The 21,017-nt window shown below is 42.5% G+C and overlaps 1 protein-coding gene across 3 annotated transcripts; it reads left to right on the plus strand.

Annotated features, from left to right (window-relative positions):
• The first annotated feature begins 4,423 nt into the window (after window positions 1-4,423).
• On the plus strand, window positions 4,424-20,097 carry RNF34 (ring finger protein 34). Of its 3 annotated transcripts, XM_060311187.1 has the most exons (7): window positions 4,431-4,548; window positions 7,049-7,131; window positions 13,022-13,240; window positions 14,720-15,127; window positions 16,568-16,666; window positions 16,927-17,128; window positions 19,152-20,097. In XM_060311187.1, the coding sequence occupies exons 2-7, from the start codon at window positions 7,123-7,125 to the stop codon at window positions 19,340-19,342; spliced, it is 1,128 nt and encodes a 375-aa protein (XP_060167170.1). In that variant the 5' UTR covers window positions 4,431-4,548; window positions 7,049-7,122; the 3' UTR covers window positions 19,343-20,097. The 3 variants fall into 3 exon arrangements, with proteins under 3 accessions (XP_030716135.1, XP_060167170.1, XP_060167171.1); XM_030860275.2 differs by lacking the exon at window positions 7,049-7,131 and having other exon boundaries at window positions 4,424-4,548; XM_060311188.2 differs by lacking the exons at window positions 7,049-7,131; window positions 13,022-13,240 and having other exon boundaries at window positions 4,455-4,548.
• Window positions 20,098-21,017: the final 920 nt, after the last annotated feature.

The raw sequence follows: 21,017 nt of genomic DNA on the forward strand, positions 1-21,017 counted from the left end.
ATCTGTTATCCAGCTGCAGAGGTAGTTTGCTAAAGTGCAGTATTGTTGAAACCATTGTTACTGTAGCAGAAGTCTATCAGGCAATCAGGATTCAGGTAAGACCTGGATTAAGCATTCCAGTGAAGAGATGCTTTTTCATTCTAAAGGTGAGCAGATTTTATGACCTATCTACAACTTTGGTGTTTGCAAACTCAGATTAAAAGAGGATGGAGAGGGCTTCCCTGGTGGCGCAGTGGTTGAGAGTTCGCCTGCCGATGCAGGGGACACGGGTTCGTGCCCCAGTCTGGGAGGATCCCACATGCCGCGGAGCGGCTGGGTCCGTGAGCCATAGCCGCTGAGCCTGCGCGTCCGGAGCCTGTGCTCTGCAACAGGAGAGGCCGCAACAGTGAGAGGCCCGCGTACTGCGCAAAAAAAAAAAAGAGGATGGAGAGTCCCTTTGGTCTTTTAAGTCGTGAAATTTAAGCAGTGGCCACAAAGAAGGTGGATTATCTTGACTGGGTGAAATGGTTATACTGTATTTGTGAAGGTGACCAAGAATAAACAACATAGCAAACCAGACACAAGGCTCAGTTACTTTTGTTTGGCTCATATCTAGGCAACCAGAGTCAGGCACTAATCTAATAATGCAGCTAACTCAGATGAGGGGTGGGGGTGGGGAGGTGGTGGAGAGATGCAAGTGCTGGAAGTGAGACAAGAAGGGCAGAATGCAGAAAATTGTTAAAACTGGGTGATGGATATATGGGAGTTCATTACACTATTCTGTTTACTTCATATATGTTTGAAATTTTCCAAAATAAGAAATGGCTTAGTACAGCAAGTTGCTAACCAACTCTGCAAAAGGCTCATATGGTCCTTCATGATTTACTACCTTTGAGACAATCCTTTGCTAGAATAAAAATTGCTATTCTTCTACCCTATTGTCTAAAGAGTACACGTAATGTTGAAAGAAATCATTTATTCAGTAACTTTTAAAATTTTTAATAAAACTTTTGCTGCTTCTTGAATTTGAGAAAGGGTTTTTGAAATTATTTGACTTAAGAGTGCGTTATGGGACTTCCATGGTGGCCCAGTGGTTAAGAATCTGCCTGCCAATGCAGAAGACATGGGTTCGAGCCCTGATCCGGGAAGATCCCACATGCCGTGGAGCAACTAAGCCTGTGCACCACAACTACTGAGCCTGCGCTCTAGAGCCCATGAGCCACAACTACTAAGCCTGTGCTCCTAGAGCCCGTGCTCCGCAAAAAGAGAAGCCACCACAATGAGCAGCACGTGCACCACAACAAAGAGTAGCCCCGCTTGCTTCAGCTAGGGAAAGCCTGCATGCAGCAACAAAGACCCAATGCAGCCAAAAAAAAAAAAAATCCTTTCAGCCTCTTATTCCAACCACTACTGCAGTGACCTTAAAAAAATAAATAAATAAAAGAGTGCATTGTGAATTCAATAAAAGAATTTTTTTGAGGGATTAAAAAAAGACAAACTCAGAGATCAGCCCCATTACATATTAAGCAAGTAGTTTAGATGCAATAAATTATCCCACATCTTGGGAATTCTTTTACTCTGAAATACAAAGTATTAGGCTGTTGATGATTATGTTAGCAACAGACTACATTTTCTTGAACCCCAATTGGTACAGTTAGTACACAGTTGAAAGAGAGGTGTCATTATATAAAGTTTGAAACAAAGAAAAAATTTTGATCACATAATGTGTCTCTTTTACTGAAAAACTATGGTGTTTAAGCAGAAAAATGCCTCTCAAGCTTCAGGACATTCCAATTTCAAGTATTTAGCAATTGTGAACTCATGTGTACCCTATTTACTTCCTTATTTGAAAATTTTTTTCTCCCTTATTTTTTTCAATATTATATTCCTTCTAAGTCTTCCAGAAGAAAGAATTCACTCAAACATTTATTGGGAGCTTTGCTTTAAGTTAGGCACAGAATAAGACAAGTCTTCCTCAAGAATTGCGGTTTTAAAATGGTCTTCAATACAATCTCTCCCTACTCCTGGTTTTTGTTTTGTTTTGTTTTTATTGCTTTTCTCTGGTCACTCTCCAGCTGCATTAACTTTTTTTTTTTTGCTGCTGATTTTCAATATCTTTATTATGATTATAGCTTTATTGAGATATAATTCACATACAGTTCACTCATTTAAATTGTACAATTCAATAGTTTTTAGTGTATTTACAGAGTTGGGCAACCATCACCACAATAAGTTTTAGAACATTTTCATTGCCCCCCAAAAGAAACCCCTGGGCCCATTAGCATTTCCCCCTAACCCCCTCAACCCTAAGCAACTACTACTCTACTTTCTGTCTCTCTGGATTTGCCTCTTCTGGACATTTCATATGCATGGAATCATACAATATGTGGTCTTTGTAACTGGCTTCTTTCACTTAGCATCATGCTTTCAAGGTTCATTCACATTATAACAGATATCAGTACTTCATTCCTATTTTGGCTAAATAATTTTCCATTGTATGGATAGACCATATTTTATTTATCTATTCATCAAATAATGGATACTTGGGTTGTTTCCACTTTTTGACTATTGTGATTATGCCACTATGAACGTTTATGTATAAGGCTTTTTGATGGACATACATCTTCATTTCTCTTAGGTTTTTACTAGGAGTAGAATTGTGGGGTCATATGGTAATTCTATGTTTAATATTTTGAGGAACTGCCAGACTGCTTTCCAAAGCAGATCCACCGTTTTAGCGTTCCACCAGCAATGTAATTAAGGTTCCAATTTCTCCACATCCTTAACAGCATTTATTATTTTTTTTATTTTAGCCATCCTAGTGGGTGTGAAGTCGTATCTCATGGTTTTAATTTGCATTTCCCTGATGACTAATGATGTTGAGCATCTTTTCATGTCCTTAATCGTTAACTCTTCAGGTAGACCTGCCAGCTTCCTTTCTAATGAGGGAGAAATATGACTTTGTACCACCACCAAGTGTTTATTGAGTTTCTTTGTGCCTGGATCATTAGAAGAATTAGTACTTTTTCTTCCATTGAGGCTCAGCTGCTGCTCCCACATGGTGAATGAAAGGCTTTCTTTGCATTTTTCCAAAGAAGAAAATCCAGGACTATAGATGTTAAATTATATTATCTGAGCAATGCTTGAAGCAAGAAAAATAAGTAAGCTAAAAAACAAGTATTGGGCTTCCCTGGTGGCGCGGTGGGTAAGAATCTGCCTGCCAGTACAGGGGACACAGGTTCGAGCCCTGGTCCAGGAAGATCCCGCATGCTCTGGAGCAACTAAGCCAGCACACTGCAACTACCAAGCCCGCGTGCTCCAACTACTGAAGGCCGTGCACCTAGAGCCCGTGCTCCGAAACAAGAGAAGCCACCGCAATGAGAAGCCCACGCACCGCGAGGAAGAGTAGCCCCCGCTCACCGCAACTAGAGAAAGCCCGTGCACAGCAACAAAGACCCAACGCAGCAGAAAAAATAAAGAAATAAAAATAAATAAACAAAAAAACCCCAAGTATTATTGCAGTCTAAGGAAGTGGGGTGGCTTTGTGTTTTAAACTGACATAGTACATATAAGCAAATCTATTCAAAAGGAATAGAACAGTCAGGTTCTCATGAGACGTGAATTGACATCTTCATATCTCTTTCTCTACTTAAATATTTATTTAAGTACTGGTTGAGTTAAGAGAGGAGAGGAAGAAGTATCGGAAAACCAACGGAGTGTCATCAGGTCAGCCTGAAGAAATCGATACTTTAATTTACAAACTAATTTTCTCTGTCCAAATAAAGTCAACTCCAAGGGCTCACCCTAATTCTCTCACCGTGCTAGGATTTGGTTATTTTGTTATGTCGCTCTAAAAGAGCAGCTGGGATTTGAGAACAGTTGGTTCTTCAAGTGTTCTCAATAAAACGTTTTTTAAAGCCGCGTCCTTGCGTGCGCAGCTGCCACTGCTTACCAGACCCTCCAGAGAGGAGACCTGAGGTCATTACCGACTGTGAGAGGCGTGAATGTCTGGGGAGGAAATCCGAGGCCCTGCTTTGACCGCTATAACAAAAAAGTTCCAACCAACCGGCGTTTTCAAATTTACCACGCCCCTTCCCGCCCTCATCTCCAGAGGAACTTGACCACCCAGCCCTGAACCCAGATCTCTGCTGCAGTTTCCTGCAGGGTACGCTGACTCCAAGTTCAGCGATCCAGCGGAGAAAACCGCGGAGAAAACCGCTCGGTGACTCCCGCCACGCCCAGACCCGCCCATCTCTGCTTGGGGCGGAATGGATTCTTTCTCGGCCTTCCAGGCTGCGACGGAGGCCCCGCCCCATTCCCACCACTTCATTGGCTTTGGTGACCGGCCCCCCGAGTGTCAGCTCCGGATTGGCCGAGTCGGCCGCCGCTCGGCGATCTTCCCGGGCGCGCGCGGCGGGCGTGACCACGCCCCTTACGTCTGGACGCTGGGTCGCCTCGGGAGCCTCAGTATCGCCGCCCAGAAGGAAGGAAGGTGGTTGTGGTAGGTTCTGCTATGGTGCTGAATTCCTCGGCAGAGCCGACCCAGAAGCGGCGGTCGCGGCCATGAAGGTGAGGGGCCGGTGGGGCCGGGCAGTCCCTCCTCTCCTCTCCTATCCGGCCAGTGCGCTCGAAGTGCCTTCCTTTCGCCTCAGGGGTTACCCTGCCGGCACCTCGGAGAGCTCCGCGGAGGGGGGTCCCCCGCCGGCTTCTGGGGCCCTGACCCGCAGGGCGGATGTCGTGGGCTCCCGGACGTTTCCAACTCCCACAGCGCCTCCGTCAGCGAGCCCGAGCCCGGGCCCGCCCTGCACTCACGCCTGGTGGGCCCCTCTCCGCGCTGGGCCCTGTCCGTGTCCTCGGGGGCCGGAGGCAGACCCCCTGGTGCTCGCCTCACCTTCCGTGCCTTTGCCCACAGCGTGCCCTCTCCCGCCCCGAGTCCTTGAACTAACCCAAATGTTGGGAGCACCACGGGACTGTCGCAGGACGGAAACTGCAGGACGAAGGGAAAAGGGGTTGTGCGGGGAGTCGTGAGGCTGGGGCCCGGCTAACTGGTTAGAAATGTCTCGGGGCGGGGATCCCACCCTGAAGGATCTGTTTGCAGGCTTAACACAGGGGCCGTGACCTAGAGCTCTTAGCAAACCCGTTGTGTCTCCATCGCTGCTAGGTACGCAGCAAGTAATTTGACAGCTTGAGTCTTCACGGTGGGTGTGAGAGCGTGGGAGCATCACTGAGTGAGAAGTTTAAGGAAGAGGGGGGAGGGGGGAGGTTCTGGCCTACTTTTGGGAGCTGATTCTCTCAACTTGATCGCTGAGAGTTCTAAAGAGCTCTGGGTACAACAATCAATTCACGTATTGATTCAAACCAAGTGGGGTGAGTAATAAGGTGATACTCTTTCAGACATCGTTGATTTCATTAATCTCAGTGAAGAGGTGTGATTGGTGTGGGTAAGAAAAATAACAGTGAACTGCTAGCTAAACCTCTACCTTCACAAAGCCCCAAGAAGATATTTTGTTGAGCATTTCCTATGTGTTAGCTAAGAGGAATATATCATGCGTAGAAGTAATTCAAAATATAATCCCACCCTTTAGGAGTTTGCCAACCAAAAGAGAAGAGACATTCTCAAGAAACCACATTATGAGGCAGAATTTGATGTAAGGTATCAAAAAAATGCAAAACCCTCAGGAGCAAGAAAGGATTTTTTCTGGCTCTAGGAAGCAAGGAAGATTTTTGGAATAGGTAACTTCCGAACTGGGTGTTAAAGTATGAGGATATTCAAAGAGCATATTTTTTAACTTCCCAGTTCAGCTATAAAATATTTCAACTTAGAATACCTATTAAAATATCTAAAACTAGCTTTCTTTCCTGAAAACCATCATCCCGCTGTGTGTTAAGATCCAAAAACCAATAAGGGATCTTTATACATAATGCCTCAAAGAATGTCAGTAACTTTATTAGTAAATATTAAATTTGTGACCTATCAAGAAACAAGGTTTAGAAGGAGAGAATTAAGGGCAAGTACAGTGTTGAAATTTTTTCAGAAGTGTTTTTGAATTTAGGTGGAGGATACTGCTTTCTGAGTTGAAATTTTAGAAACAAAGTTGGATGGGATTTGAAAATATAAAAAGGTATATTTTATGAAACAAAATGCAGACCTAAATAGACATCAGTCTGAACAAGATGACAGTTATGAAGATACTGCTTTTCATTTAAGTTTTCGTGAAAACTGGATTCACAAAATTTAGGATTGGGGCTATTAACTTTGTTTCATATTGAAATTGTCTAATTTTGCGGTATCTATAGATTCTGGGCAGGGGCATTAATTCCTGATGTCATGGAATTCTAACATGTGAATGTTCATCTAAGCAAGTATTAAATTAAAATTTCAGTGGAATTAAAATTAATTTAAAAGCCAAGCAATCAGATAAGTACATCTTCACACAAACCCAGGACCAGGAGCTGATTTTAGTATATGTGTAGAATGGGTATTTACTTTCTTCCTTTAATTTTTTTGCCTTTTTTTGTTATTGTTTAGAAACTGTTGTTTTGAAATAGGTTTGTCTCAAAGACTCAAGTAACCATTTTACCTTAGAGTAGCATCTAATTAACTTCCTATAAGGGATTAAAAAAAATCCAAATTAGTATCTTATGCTAATTTGATTTAATCTCCTTCCTGTTTTCCCATATTTATATTGATCTCACCCTTAATTGTACTAATTATGTTCATTCTTCCAAGCTCAAAACAAGACATCAAGACGAAAGTAATCTGTTTAATGTAATTTCCTTTTCCTTTTTTTTTTTCCTCTTTTCTCTGAAAGGTGGGGGAGTGGTGCTAAGGGTCAAGTATACTGTTTTGTTTTTTAATTTTATTTACTTATTTTTGGCTGCGTTGGGTCTTTGTTGCTGTGCTCAGGCTTTCTCTAGTTGCGGCGAGCAGGGGCTCTTTGCTGCGGCGCGCGGGCTTCAGTAGTTGTGGCACATGGGCTCAGTAGTTGTGACCTGCGGGCTTAGTTGTTCCGCGGTATGTGGGATCTTCCCAGACCGTGGATCGAACCCGTGTCCCTTGCATTGGCAGGCGGATTCTTAACCACTGCGACACCAGGGAAGTACCAAGTATACTGTTTTAAGAAAAGAAGACAAAACCCAAACATGAAGAAGGTAACATTTATGATCTCCAGAACACATTATTTGTAAAAATCAATCAATTTGGCCAAATGTCTTACCTAAAAATATTACATTTTTAAGATCAGCATTTGTTTTTGCATCCTGCTTAATGTCCAAATGGTATGAGAGAAAGAACTTAGGATGTAGAATTTCCTCCTTTGTGGTATATAGCCTGATATTTAATCATTAAGATCGCAGAGTTCCTGGTGTATTGTATTTCAGTTGAAGCAGCAGTTTCAGTAAGAAATTCTTTCCCTTTTTAAGGAACTGTTCCTCCAGTGGCTCTAAATAGAGTAAAGATTTTTGCTTATTATCTTAATGGTTTCTTCTGGTTTACTTTAATTTCTGTAGGGAAGTTTAACCTAATTGAAATTTAAACTGTAAAACTTACTCTCTTATATCACTGGTACTGAGATTTGAAACATCTTTTCATATTGTTTAACATAAGGACATTGAGTTTTAGCAAACTGAAGGTTGTTCAGAGTTTAAAGACAAAGCTTGTGGTGATTGAGTTCTCTGAAGAAGCTTCCACTGGTGGAAGAACTGAATCCCTGCCTGGTCCTTGTAGCTTCTTACAGCATCCAAGAAAATTAATGTTCTTGAAATTGAAACTTCTAGGTTTATCCTTAAAATAACTGTGTAAAATATTACCATATTTAATTTAGAGTTGAGGCAAGCAACTCTTAGGAGGTGGCATTATGATTACTGCTGTTTACCTAGTTTAATCAAAAGCAAATGATTTAGACTATGATCATTTAGTTTTTTGCTGTTTTCAAACCCATCAACTTCCCCACTCCCCCTTCTCTCTCTCTCTCTCTCTCTCTCTGGCTGTCATTTAATCTTCATGGAAATCACTACAGCTTTTCTTGGTCTTCATTCTAGTTTGCCTGGCTACTATTACATTTGGTGGAATAATTAAAAGGGATCACATCCTGATGTAGTTTAGAATAGGATTCAAAGTTTGTAGTAAACTTGTTAATTCTGTAAGTTGAGCATTTTGGACGTCTCCCCGCCCCAACCCCCAGATATTCTAGAAAGCACATTAGATCTCACACAGACACGCACACGCACAATCAAAAGACAGCTGAACCTTGAGCCATTTGAAAACTGGCACTCTGCCAAAAAGAAGGCTGGGCTACTGCTCTTGCAAAGAAAGAACACATTCCCTCTTGCTTTTGTTGACTGAAATGATGATTCAGAATGGGCCTGTATTGTGTGAATCTGACTGAGGAACCCAAGAGAGTGCTTAAAAAATTGGTGGTGGTGCTATTGTGGAAATAAGTGTCACAGCACTGGAAACTGTCAGTCCCACTCTCCTGCAAAGTGTTTACAGTTGTGGATCACAGTCTCCTCCCCTCCTCTGTACTCCTACAGAGGGGAGGGAATTTCTAATTCATTCTTTAGGAAGGAACAAGACGAACTTTTATGTTGGTGATTTTAGCAAAGGAGCTGAACATGCTTGCTTCAGTACTTTTCTGAGACCTTCTCAGATTTATCTTCCTGTGGGTAGGGAAGGGACTCTGGTCAACTAGATGGTAAGCTGCTGTTGGTCAGCTGTGCTGGTGGCTGGCTGGCATGTTATCAAGACCAGTTGGCTGCAGAGCTAAAGTCATGTTCTCCAATTGGTGTTACCAGTAAAAAAGCAAATATTTAAATTTCTGTTTGTCTTATTTCTTTACTCAGTTTTAAAATGGGAGTGAGAAAAAAATGTAGTGTTATTGGCTCCCTAAAATCTTGGTTCACTGTCTTTGAAAACATGAGAACTGGCATTGGATACTAGAATAACATGAAGAGATCTAGGTGTCTGGGGCAGTCCAAACAGGAGACTTTACAATTTAATTTCTTACTGTGGGCCATGTAAGTTTTTAATATGAGATCTGGTTCTTAATTGATGCCTGGCAGGCCATGGTTCCATGGCTAATCTACTCAGGAGCAATTTTAGTCTAACAGGATGTTTAGGAAAGGGATTAGGTTTATCAAGAAAAAGTCATTTATTTTCAGTAGTCATTGATGGCTAGAAAGTCAACTAGAAACACAGCTAAATTCTCTAAACTAGGAGTTTTGTATCAGACATAAGTAGATGGTTGCCTTATTCGGTTATTCTCTATGTTGTTTTTGATGGTCCATATTCATGGTCAAGAGAGGAAATGTAACCATCCTTCTCACCTCTTGGATTCATGTGGTTTAGTCTGTAGAGTCCTGCTGTCAACCATGGTCCCAAGTAGGGTTTAGAATTGTTAGTCACATAAGCCCAGATCATAGCAGAGATCCAGACTTTGGCTTTATTCGTGGAAAGGTAGTAGTTCGGAAAATACGCTTCAATCTTACTATCAAAAGGTAAGCAGAGTGTGAATAAAAGAAAAATAACGGAATGCAGGCTGATTAAACTGGCGGAAGATCTTAGAGGATAGGGACGACGGAAGTAGAGAGAACATGAACTTGGGTCTCTAAAGCTTTTAAGGGGAGGGTGCAAAAAGGGGAAGCTCTTTGTTTATGACCCTACCAGGTACGGTAACTGGGCTCTAAGGAAATATAACAAAGACAGAGAGTCAAGAGCTCAGAGAATAAATTCATGTTCGCCTCCCCGCCCCTTTCCCAAGAGCACACGTTCAATAAACTGTTGGGAAAACGCTCTCTTAAATTGTTCCCTAATTGCTTTTGTAGATTCTGTCACTTGAAAAATGGGACTGTTATATCAAGTATTAACAGAAATTTGGACAGATTTGAGAGGAGAAAGGTCAGTATAGGACACTCAAAGCATTATTAGGGCAAGGTAATAGTCCTTAAATAGGGATCCCTGTGCCCTGAGGGGACACGCAGAAGAAATTCAGGCAATTAGGACTTTAAGGGAAAGTACAAGAAGATGAAACATACTAACCGGAGGCAGGGAGATGGACCCTAAGTTTGGAAGATTCATTTTCTGGGTGGATTCTTCAACTTGGGGGTGAAGAAGGACAAAAATAGTTTGCCAAATGGCTTTTTGACAGACCCAGAAATCACTGTCTTTCTCCCAGTATTGGAGAGTTCACCCAAGAAAATATGTAGAGGAATAAGTTAGGAAGTAAGAAATCTGGGCCAAAAAGCAAAGAGCAAGTAAAATGAAGGAGGGCACCAAATTTCAGCTTAACTTCCAGGCTGATATGTGGTAAAGGAAAGGAACTGATTGGGGACTTCCCTGGCGGTCTAGTGGTTAAGACTCCGAGCTTCCACTGCAGGAAGGTTCGATCCCTGGTCGGGGAACTAAAACATGTGCGTGTGGTGCAGCCAAAAACATTAAAAAAAAAAAATTTTTTTTTTTAAAAGGAAAGGAACTGATATAAGAATCAGATTAAATTGTTAAAAACTCAGCTGAGGCCTTCTGAGCTAATCCTTTCTGAAAGGATTAGGGGAAACCAGAGGGGGAAAGGAAACACTAGAGGCAAATCCCACTACTTGGGGATGGGGGTGTGAAGGGGCGGTACCTACACAGGTAGTGAGGAGCACGTGGCAGAGATGTTGGTTCTAGAACTCTAGAGGAACAGGCTTCAGAAGTAACCACAGCCCCTTCCATTTGGGAATCTGAGTGATTCTCCAGCTGAAATGATGTAGGCAGAAAGGAGAAATCCCCTAGACCGAGCAGGTGTTAACCTTTTAACCTTGACTGTACATTCACATCACATAGGGAATTAAAAAAAATTCTGAGGCCCAGGTTGTACCCCAGACCTGTTAAATCAGAATCTTGGGGCTGGGACTCAGGCACCAGTATTTTTTAAGGCTCTCCTGGTGAGTCCAACCACTGTCTTTCTTTCTTTCTTTTTTTTTTCTTCCGGGTGTGTTGGGTCTCCGTTGCTGCGCGTGGGCTTTCTCTAGTTGTGGTGAGCAGGGGCTACTCTTCGTTGAGGTGCGCAGGCTTCTCATTGTGGTGGCTTCTTTTGTTGCAGAGCACGGGCTGTAGGTGCACAGGCTTCAGTAGTTCTGGCTCGCGGGCTCTAGAGCGCAGGCTCCATAGTTGTGGCACACGGGCTTAGTTGCTCCGCGGCATGTGAGATCTTCCCGGACCAGGGCTCGAACCCGTGTCCCCTGCATTGGCAGGCAGATTCTTTTTTTTCTTTTTCTTTTATTTATTTATTTATTTATTTTTGGCTGCGTTGGGTCTTCATTTCTGTGCGCGGGCTCTCTCTAGTTGCGGCGAGCGGGGGCTACTCTGTTGCGGTGCGTGGGCTTCTCATTGCCATGGCTTCTCGTTGTGGAGCATGGGCTCTAGGCGCGCGGGCTTCAGTAGTTGTGGCGCGCCAGCTCTAGAGCGCAGGCTCAGTAGTTGTGGCGCACAGGCTTAGTTGCTCCGCGGAATGTGGGATCTTCCTGAACCACGGCTCGAACCCGTGTCCCCTGCATTGGCAGGCGGATTCTTAGCCACTGCGCCACCGGGGAAGTCCCATTATTACTATTTTTTTGATGTGGACCATCTCCAAAGTCTTTACTGAATTTGCTACAACATTGCCCCTGCTTCATGCCTCGGTCCCTTGGCCACAAAGCATGTGGGATCCCAGCTCCCCAGCCATGAATCTAACCCGCACCCCCCACACTGGAAGGCGAAGTCTCAACCACTGGACCGCCAGGGAAGTCCCTCCAAATAGCCTTTTAAGGTTGTTTAAAAAAAATTTTTTTAAGAGCTCATTGGACAAGCAGTAAATGTTTGACAGAATTAGATAATAAAATAAATGGAACAGTGCCTTTGTTATGCCATTTTAACTAATAAGACCTCACCTACCTGGACTTCCATTACTTATCACATTATCTAGAGTCTAGAATATGCATAAGTAGTAGGACAAGGGGCAAAAGCTCATTGGTTCCAAACAGTGTAGCTTTATATTTTAAGCATAGGAAAATGCCTTGAGCCCTCACTGAAAATGTATTTTTATATACACTTCTAACAAGCTTGGTTATCAGGTTTCTGAATGCAGTAAAAAAGGAGAGACAGGTTGCTAGAGGTAGATATAGTGATAGCAGTGGTGATTCACAGAAAGGGAAGAGATGAGAGGAAAAAACATAAAAGGCAGCATATTAGTTTCAAGCCACTTAGTGGAGTGGCAAATAGCCCTTACACCTCAAAACGTCATTATGATTATCAAGTCATCAGAAATTGTGTTCAGTATTCTCAGTTTGCTTTTTTAAAATATTTTCCTTAATGTTAAATTAATATATTCCTTATAAAGGTTTGGAAAGCAGGGGAAAACAAATTATACGAGATATACATGAAAACCTAGAGAGCACTTCAACTGGCATTTTGATGTTTTCCCAGTCATTTTTAAAAAATCAAAAAAGTTTCCACATGCCATAGTTTATTATGCCCAGATACAAATGAGAGGACAGAAGTTTAATGAAATTAAGTAATTAGAATTTATATTCTTTCTGCTAAATGATAGCTGGGAAAATCTGCCTCAGCCTATAGAACGGTGCTGTAGTCACCAGTCTAAGGTTGCCAGATAGAATACAAGACACTCAGTTAAATTTGAATTTCAGATAAACAGTGAACAGCTTTTTTCGGTGTAAGCATATCCCAAATATTGCACAGCACTTACTTCCATCTAGTCATTTTTCTTCTGTGTGCATGCACGTGTATCTCTAAGCATATGTGTTTTTTGTTGTTGTTTTACGAAATTGGGTTCATATTGTATCTTCTCCTTTGTTAACAATATATCATGAGTATCCCCAAAGCCAAATATTCTTTGTAAATACCAGAATATTATCCACTTCCCAATAGCTTAAAATTTTGATGCTTAAAAGAATAATTTCGAAATTATTTAGGGCAAACGTGCCTCTCCAGAATGGCATTCCCCGAGAATCCCAGAGAGCCCAGGTTCCAATCAGCTTTAAACTGGTGCCTATTTTCGTTCCTTTCCAGGCGGGTGCCACGTCTATGTGGGCTTCGTGCTGTGGGCTGCTGAATGAAGTCATGGGGACTGGAGCTGTCAGGGGCCAACAGTCAGGATTTGCAGGAGGCACTGGTCCATTCAGATTTACACCGAGCTCTGATTTTACCACTTACCCACCAGCACCTACAGAAGGGCCTAATATAGTTTGCAAAGCCTGTGGACTTTCATTTTCAGTCTTTAGAAAGAAGGTGAGTTGGATGAAATGTTACACACAAAAAAACACATGTATCACAATTCTTGATTGTATGTTATTTTGAATACTAATGAATATTCATTTCTTCTTATACAAATATCAAAAAGTCCTAATAACCATTCCCCATTTAGAAAAGTGCTGAGTTGCAGAGACTGTATCACTGCTCAGGTTTTCTGACTAGACGTTGTTGCTTCTCATGTTGCTCAGCCATTCTTTCTTCTGGACTCTGACCTGTTCATACACTTTGATTCTTATGTTCTGAAGCAAGAGATTTAATTAGTCTGCAATTTTGTTCAGAGAAGATTTACTATAACTTTGATCTCAAGTTTCAAAAAATGTATCCCCACCCACATTAACTCAAGTGAAGAAATGAGTCTATTAACATTAGCTACTGTTTAAAGATTCAACATGCAAAATAACAGCTAAAACCGTTATTTTCTTTAGGACAGAAAGTTGTTCTTTCTGAGAACCATCATATTGCTGGGCCATCTCCCAGGCTTGTCAATCCAGTCCTTTGAAATACTTAACAAACAAGGTGTTAGCTTGTGGGAACAATGCCCCAAGCAGAAATGACCACATCATCATGTCTTCTTTTAAGTTTTGCTTGTGGAATGGCTTTGATTGTGATTAAGGCTCTAGGGTACAGATTACTGTATAAGTGGGGTCCTCTGTTTGCTTGGATTGACCTTGAGAGATCAGTTGCCTTTCTCTTTCCCTGTGTTAGGCTTTTCCCCCTTCTCTCTCTCTTTTTTTTTTTTTTTTTTAATTTTTGGTGTCATTGGGTCTTCATTGCTGCGCGTGGGCTTTCTCTACTTGCGGCGAGTGGGGGCCGCTCTGTTGCGGTGCGCGGGCTTCTCATTGCAGTGGCTTCTCTTGTTGCAGAGCACAGGTTCTAGGTGTGCAGGCTTCAGTAGTTGTGGCACATGGGTTCAGTAGCTGTGGCTCGTGGGCTCTAGAGCGCAGGCTCAGTAGTTGTGGCACACGGGCTTAGTTGCTTCATGTCATGTGGGATCCTCCCGGACCAGGGCGCGAACCCATGTCCCCTGCACTGGCAGGCCGATTCTTAACCACTGCGCCACCAGGGAAGCCTGCAGTCCCCCTTCTCTTTAAATGGGGAAATTTTCACATAGGCAAAGAGCAGGAAGAGAGTTTGTGGTCATGCTTTCTGCTCCATGTGGTTCAAGACAGCTCTGTTTTGCTAATTACGTTTGCCCAAAGGGGTGGAAAGGTTTTAATTCATTAACACAAGAGTATGTTTTTCTTAAAGGTCTGTATTTGAACTTCTGTGAATCCAAACTGCCTCAGCAGTGACTGTTTTGATTTTCACCACTTTTAGAACACGAAAATGCCCATGGGTCTGGTGCCATGGGGGACTTCATAAGAACTAAAATTTAATTTTAATAGAAGGCAAAAGGAAAACTAGTGCTTTGTATCTGGCTCTCATTAAATGCTTCTTTCCTATCTGTTTCTTCAGCATGTATGTTGTGACTGCAAGAAAGACTTTTGCTCCGTTTGTTCGATCTTACAAGAAAATCTCCGTAGATGTTCCACTTGTCACTTATTACAAGAGACAGCCTTTCAGCGCCCTCAGTTAATGAGACTGAAAGTGAAGGATCTACGGCAGTATCTCATTCTTAGAAACATACCGATCGATACCTGTCGAGAGAAAGAAGACTTGGTAGATCTGGTACTGTGTCACCGTGGGCAGGGCTCTGAGGACAACCTGGACACGAGCAGTCTGAATTCCTCAAGGTCCCAGACTTCTAGCTTTTTTACACATTCATTTTTTTCAAACTATACAGCCCCATCTGCTACCATGTCTTCCTTTCAGGGAGAGCTTATGGGTGGAGACCGGACCTTAGGATCTGGAGTACTGGCACAGGTACGAGGGTGTAATTACCCCGAGGGCCTGGCATGTCGTCTGCTTTCCGCCAATATGGAGGGGGCTTTAGGGCTGAAGACTCCTTGCTGAGCCGGGGTTCCACGTGCTGCTGAACTCTGCACTTGCAGGCTCTCCTGATGTGAGGCTCCAAGCTCAGATGCTGCCTGAAGGGCCCAAAAAGAGCTCATCAGTCTCTTGACCTTAGTTACCTCAGTTTCCCTCTCTTATATAGTTAAATACTAGCTGTCGAAATAATGACTGTCAAATGTAGCATATAAACATTTGCAGGACTATTTGTGTGTCAGTGACCATGGAAACTATAAGTTAACCTAATGCCCAGTTGCCTTGCTACCGTAAAATTGTTCTAATTTAGATATTGGGAAACAGCCATCTGAATTAGTGACAGGATATGGTTATTTACTCATTTCAAAGAAATGCCAGTGCAGAATGTTGTCCCAGTGAGGTCCTTGGGCATACTAATTGAATAACATGCAAAGTCTTGTAATTAATACTCAATTTGTATATATGAATGATTCTAAAATGCTGAAAGAATTGTTTTGAACATTCATTTCCACATTTAATTTTCTCCTCTGAGGAAAGAGGTTAGAAGCAGAGGGAAATGTGGTCTAGTTGCTTTCTAAAGAGTCATCAATTAGATAAGCCCAAGCTAGGAGTTTTATTATTTTCCCAAATGGCAGCTGGCATAATTATGATGCAAAGGTAAGACACATCTGACTTTTGTGTCACTTTTGAGTATATGACACCACTTGGGAGATGTGGGTCTTTGGATGATACAATATAGTGTTTGTGAACTAGTGGGGTAGAATACTTGAAATTGGGCATTGTCCTAGGCTTTCTGTTCTCCTTAAAGAAAAGAGTATCTGATTGTTGAGGAATTTCTGAAAACTAGAAATGGCATCAACCATCAGTGAATTAGTCTAGAAAGCATTGTTTGGAATTAGAATGTCTAAGCATGAGGTAGTAGGATTGAGATCTTTGAAATCAAATACCCTTGACACTAGGGCTGATCTTAGAGCTTTAGTTTCTACCTGTATCTTAGAGGCTCCAGTTAAACCAGCCAGCTGCAGGTCCTTTGCTAAGGACACAGTGCAATTCCATACGCTTTTGGCTTTGACATTCTGTGATGGGACCTTCTTAACTTCTGGGGAGTTAATACTATGGTTAGATTTTAAAAATTCACACGCACATAGGAATTTGACTTTTGAGATAACTATGGAAGGTAAATTGTTTATCGAATCATGTGGTGCCCAACTCTTTGGGAGGGGCAGCAGCACTCAGGATCCTAGGAAGGTGTGGAGTATGCCAGGTATTAAGAGTCATTCTTGGGGAGGATCTATTGGAAGGGTTTTCTCCAGTGATAAATATGGGTTGGTACCATTAGGAAAATGATTCCTGACCTAATATGTATTATGTGTGTAGGTGCGAAGTGAAATAGCTTCAGCAAACACAGATGATGATGAAGAAGATGATGACGACGACGACGATGATGACGAGGATGAAGAAAACTTGGAGGAGCGGGTGAGACTGCCTATAAAATTTGGTTTCCCTGACACGTCACCTTGGTAGGCAGGGAAAATGCCCATGTGGACTGTCGCTAGATTAGCACAGGATGTTTCTTTTGGTTTGAAGGCAGCACAATACATAAAACACTTCAAGAACTGGTGAGAAGTCTGGGGAGAATCTCCAGGGCCAGTGATGACTGTAGGGTGAAGGCAGCATGCTGTTTTCCTTGCTGGATTTGCAGGAACAGAGGTAATGGACACACTCTGTGATTTCAGACATCTGGCCTCGCTAAGAAGAGAGTGAGAGCTTCTCTGTCTGACCTGTCAAGCCTTGAAGACGTGGAAGGGATGAGCGTGCGCCAGCTCAAGGAAATCCTGGCTCGGAATTTTGTCAACTATTCTGGCTGTTGTGAAAAATGGGAGCTAGTAGAGAAAGTAAACCGGTTATACAAAGAGAACGAAGAAAATCAAAAGTCATGTAGGTTTATTTTTCCTTTGTTTCCCTGTAGTAGCTTTCTTTAGGCCTTTAAAAACTGGCCTGTTTCTGTCAGTTAAGTCCACTTTATTTTTGAGAAACCTATGTATCCTTTTATTGAGTGTGAATTAGTTATATAAACTTGTTTATAGATCTGTTAAGCAGTAAGTTCATTATGTGATGTTGGCTTTGAGATCACCATTGCCAATGAGTTAGATAATCTTTTGTTCAGTCTGGTTTTTCTGGTCATAATTTGTTAGAACTCTAATGAAATTCCTTTATCTAAGAAAGGCTTGTTTTCTCACTAACCTGTCTGGCAGGCCAGTACTGAGGATTTAAAAGCTACAATTGAGATAATCAAACAGTGGGGGGAAAAAATTCCCTAGAGCCAGGATGTTAAGTAGTTCTTAACATCAAGTATCAGTAGGTTTCTTTGTAAGTCACGAAAAGCTAAGGTTAAGAACTTCTGAACTATTTATTGATGGAGCATGGAGCAGAAATCCTCAGCTGGTAACAGGGCCAAGCCACAGAGCATTTATAGGCAAGAAAAAAGAATTCAGTGGTGTTCAGACTGACAAATATTATGTTCTTATCTAGAAAACAGTCCTCCCATCATTAACGTGTGTCATCTTGAGTTTTTTTCTTTAAAACCTGGTTATAATACAGCATTTGTTGATAAACAGGTTTATGCCCAGAATATGCAGATAGTATTTTGGCACACCTATTTCTTTTCTTTTTTCAATATATTTATTTATTTTTGGCCGCATTGGGTCTTTGTTGCTGTGCATGGGCTTTCTCTAGTTGTGGAGAGCGGGGGCTACTCTTCGTTGCGGTGTGCGGGCTTCTCACCGTGGTGGTTTCTCGTTGTGGAGCACGGGCTCTAGGTACGTGGGCTTCAGTAGTTGTGGCTCGTGGGTTCTAGAGCACAGGCTCAGTAGTTGTGGCACAGGGGCTTAGTTGCTCCGAGACATGTGGGATCTTCCTGGACCAGGGCTCAAACCCGTGTCCCCTGCATTGGCAGGCGGATTCTTAACCACTGTGCCACCAGGGAAGTCCCACACCTACTTCAAAGATGATGCAACAGTAGCAGATACAGGCATCTTAATCATTGGAGCCTACAGAGGCTCATCTGTTATCTTATTCATGGATCCTTTCTCCCCACTTTCCAGTAATGGTATGGACCATGAACTAGGACCCCAGATGAGAAGATTCTCTTGACACAACAGTGTTTATTTCCTTAAATTCAGGGACTATTCGCTTTTCAAGCTTGAATTCCTGCTTGGTTCTTTCTAACCTTCTTCATGATTCCCATTAATCCCTTCTGTGACCTATACAAAGGGAAGCCTCACTGTCCATAGCTCTATGGCCAAATCTCAGGCTGCAATGAACTTTTTAAACTCATTCTGAACCTTTCTTATTCAGAACCAGAATGTCCCATGCCTTTTGAGTTAGACAGACTCCCAACAGTACCATCGTAGCCAGAAACACAGATGAATTTTGAGATGCTTCCAAGGCTCAGGGGGTGCCGTCCCTCAACTACAGGCTACTTGATGTATGACTCTATAGCTTTCCCGTTGGTGTAGAAATAAAGCTCCTCCTCCTACTAGGATGAGGCTCTGGAGCCTGTGACTTTCCCAAGGCCACACAGTTGGGCTGGAAATTCGAATCGTGTTCTGACTCTGAGGCCCGTGTGTAGGACAGCCTAGGGCTTCTTCATTTTTATTTATAGAAGCAAGCTATCACAAAAACCTTGTATTATATACAGATGTAAAATAGAATTAAATAGGGGCGGGGGCGGGAAAAAAAGAATTAAATAGCTAACATGTGTTAGGCACTTCATCCCTGGTCCTAAGCTAAGTAAGTATCTCTCATTTATTCTTCACAAAATCCTATGAGGTATAATTATTGCCATTTCTAGTGGAAGGAACCGATGTGCCAAGAAGCAGGGACTATTTCTCTTACAGTGGGGTCACTCTGGGTCACTCAGAAGCCGTGCCCGCAGCCCCAGCTCTCTGTTGCCTTTCAGATGGCGAGCGGCTGCAGCTGCAGGACGAGGAAGACGACAGCCTGTGCCGGATCTGCATGGACGCCATCATCGACTGCGTCCTGCTCGAGTGCGGGCACATGGTCACCTGCACCAAGTGCGGCAAGCGCATGAGCGAGTGTCCCATCTGCCGGCAGTACGTGGTGCGCGCCGTGCACGTCTTCAAGTCCTGAAGCCGAGGACCCCCCAGGCTCGATCCCAGACGTTTCAGTGCACAGAAGGGACTGGAAACTTCCTGTTCAAAATCTGAAGCTATTTTTAAAAATTATTTTCACGACTAACTGGGGACAGGAAAGATTCATCCTAAGTTGCAGCAACACTGGTCCATGCTGTATGCCTGTCAGCTGGAGGACTGGCTCAGTTTCCCAGTTTCTGCTGGGCTTCTTCACACATCTCTGATTACTAATTGCCGAAGTCAGACTGCTTATGGCATCAGCTACTGTTCTCTTTGGAGGACATTTATCTTGTTCTCTTATTTCTCCTTCATCCTATTTTTAACTTAAACTACTCAGATGTTTGAAACTTCTGCTCTCTTTGGATGAGGTCACTGTCTGCAAATGGCCGACATGGTACACGCTGAACAGGGGCACCTCTGAATGTTCATTTTATTAGTCATGTATATTTTAAATGCTACTATTTGATGAATGTAATTTTCCACATTGTTGCTATTTCTGCGTTTAAACGTAATTGGGAACAACTGACATTCTATAGTCAACTACCAGGGCCTGAGACTAAACATGTCCATTTTTGTTCAGGTACAGCTTTTTATAGCGAGGGCTGCATCTAGCTTCCTTCATTAGAGAAGTGTGTGTGTTAAATTCTTTATTAACGTGTAATCAGTTTACACTTTTATATATTGCAAGTGTATTTTCAGTGCTACCCACTAGCTAGTTTGAACTTTAGGAATAAAATTAGGTTTTAAAAAATGCTTTTGTTTACATTTGTCCTGGCCAGTTCCTAATTCACTTCGGTGCAGCATGAATGGGTGTCCAGGCCTGGTCTAGTACATTCTTCATGAGAGAAAGGAGCACCTTCAAAGATGTTGTACCTGTCTACCTTGGCTGCTAATTTACCAGTAAATTTAACTACATATTTGCCACATACTGTGACCAGGTATTTTGCCAGGTGCTTTATGGTTACCTCCAGCATTCTGAAATAGATATTGCCTCACATCACAGATGGGGCACTTGATCTCTGAGAAGTTAAAGAACTTGTCGAAAATCTCACAGTTAAAAAGTCACCATAGGGAATTCCCTGGCGGTCCAGTGGTTAGGACTCTGCGCTCTCACTGCTGAGGGCACCGGTTCAATCCCTGGTCAGGGAACTAAGATCCCATAAGCCATGTGGGGCAGCCAAAAAAAAAAAAAGTCACATCAGAATTTGAACCTAGCTCTGATGACTTTTTCTTACCTCTTCTAATACCACAACTGAGAAACCTGAGACATTAGCTTATGCTAAAAGGTTCTTGGGACATTAATGATCTGAAATCTCTTTTCTTAATAGGTCCAGCTCTAATCAGGGTGGTTTTTTGGTTTAGTTGAGACCAACTGTGGATTCATTCCCATGGCTTGTGGGCAGGTATGTTTTTAGGAAACTACGTAACTTCTTGGCTGAGTCCTGTGGGTTTTTTATCTTTTGACTCTGCAGTGTTTAACACATGCCTTCAGGTGCTCAGGATCCAGAAGTCAATCAACAAGACCTGAAACTTACAGCAAAGGAGGTAAACAGTCTTGCCCCTCTGTGCTTAAGGCAGAAAGTTTGGCTAGCTGTGAAAAAAAAGTTGCCTTTCTACGTTTTCTGGTTTTGAGTGTCAGAGCATGTAAATCAAAGCCTTGTGGATATTCTAAA

This window comes from Globicephala melas, chromosome 13 (assembly GCF_963455315.2).
Source record: "Globicephala melas chromosome 13, mGloMel1.2, whole genome shotgun sequence".
NCBI lineage: Eukaryota > Metazoa > Chordata > Mammalia > Artiodactyla > Delphinidae > Globicephala > Globicephala melas.

Excerpts from the sequence above, each read along its gene's own strand:
- RNF34 (XM_060311187.1), top strand. Across the intron at positions 15,128-16,567 it reads GATCTGGAGTACTGGCACAG|GTGCGAAGTGAAATAGCTTC; the intron begins GTACGAGGGTGT and ends TTATGTGTGTAG. Across the intron at positions 17,129-19,151 it reads CGAAGAAAATCAAAAGTCAT|ATGGCGAGCGGCTGCAGCTG; the intron begins GTAGGTTTATTT and ends GTTGCCTTTCAG.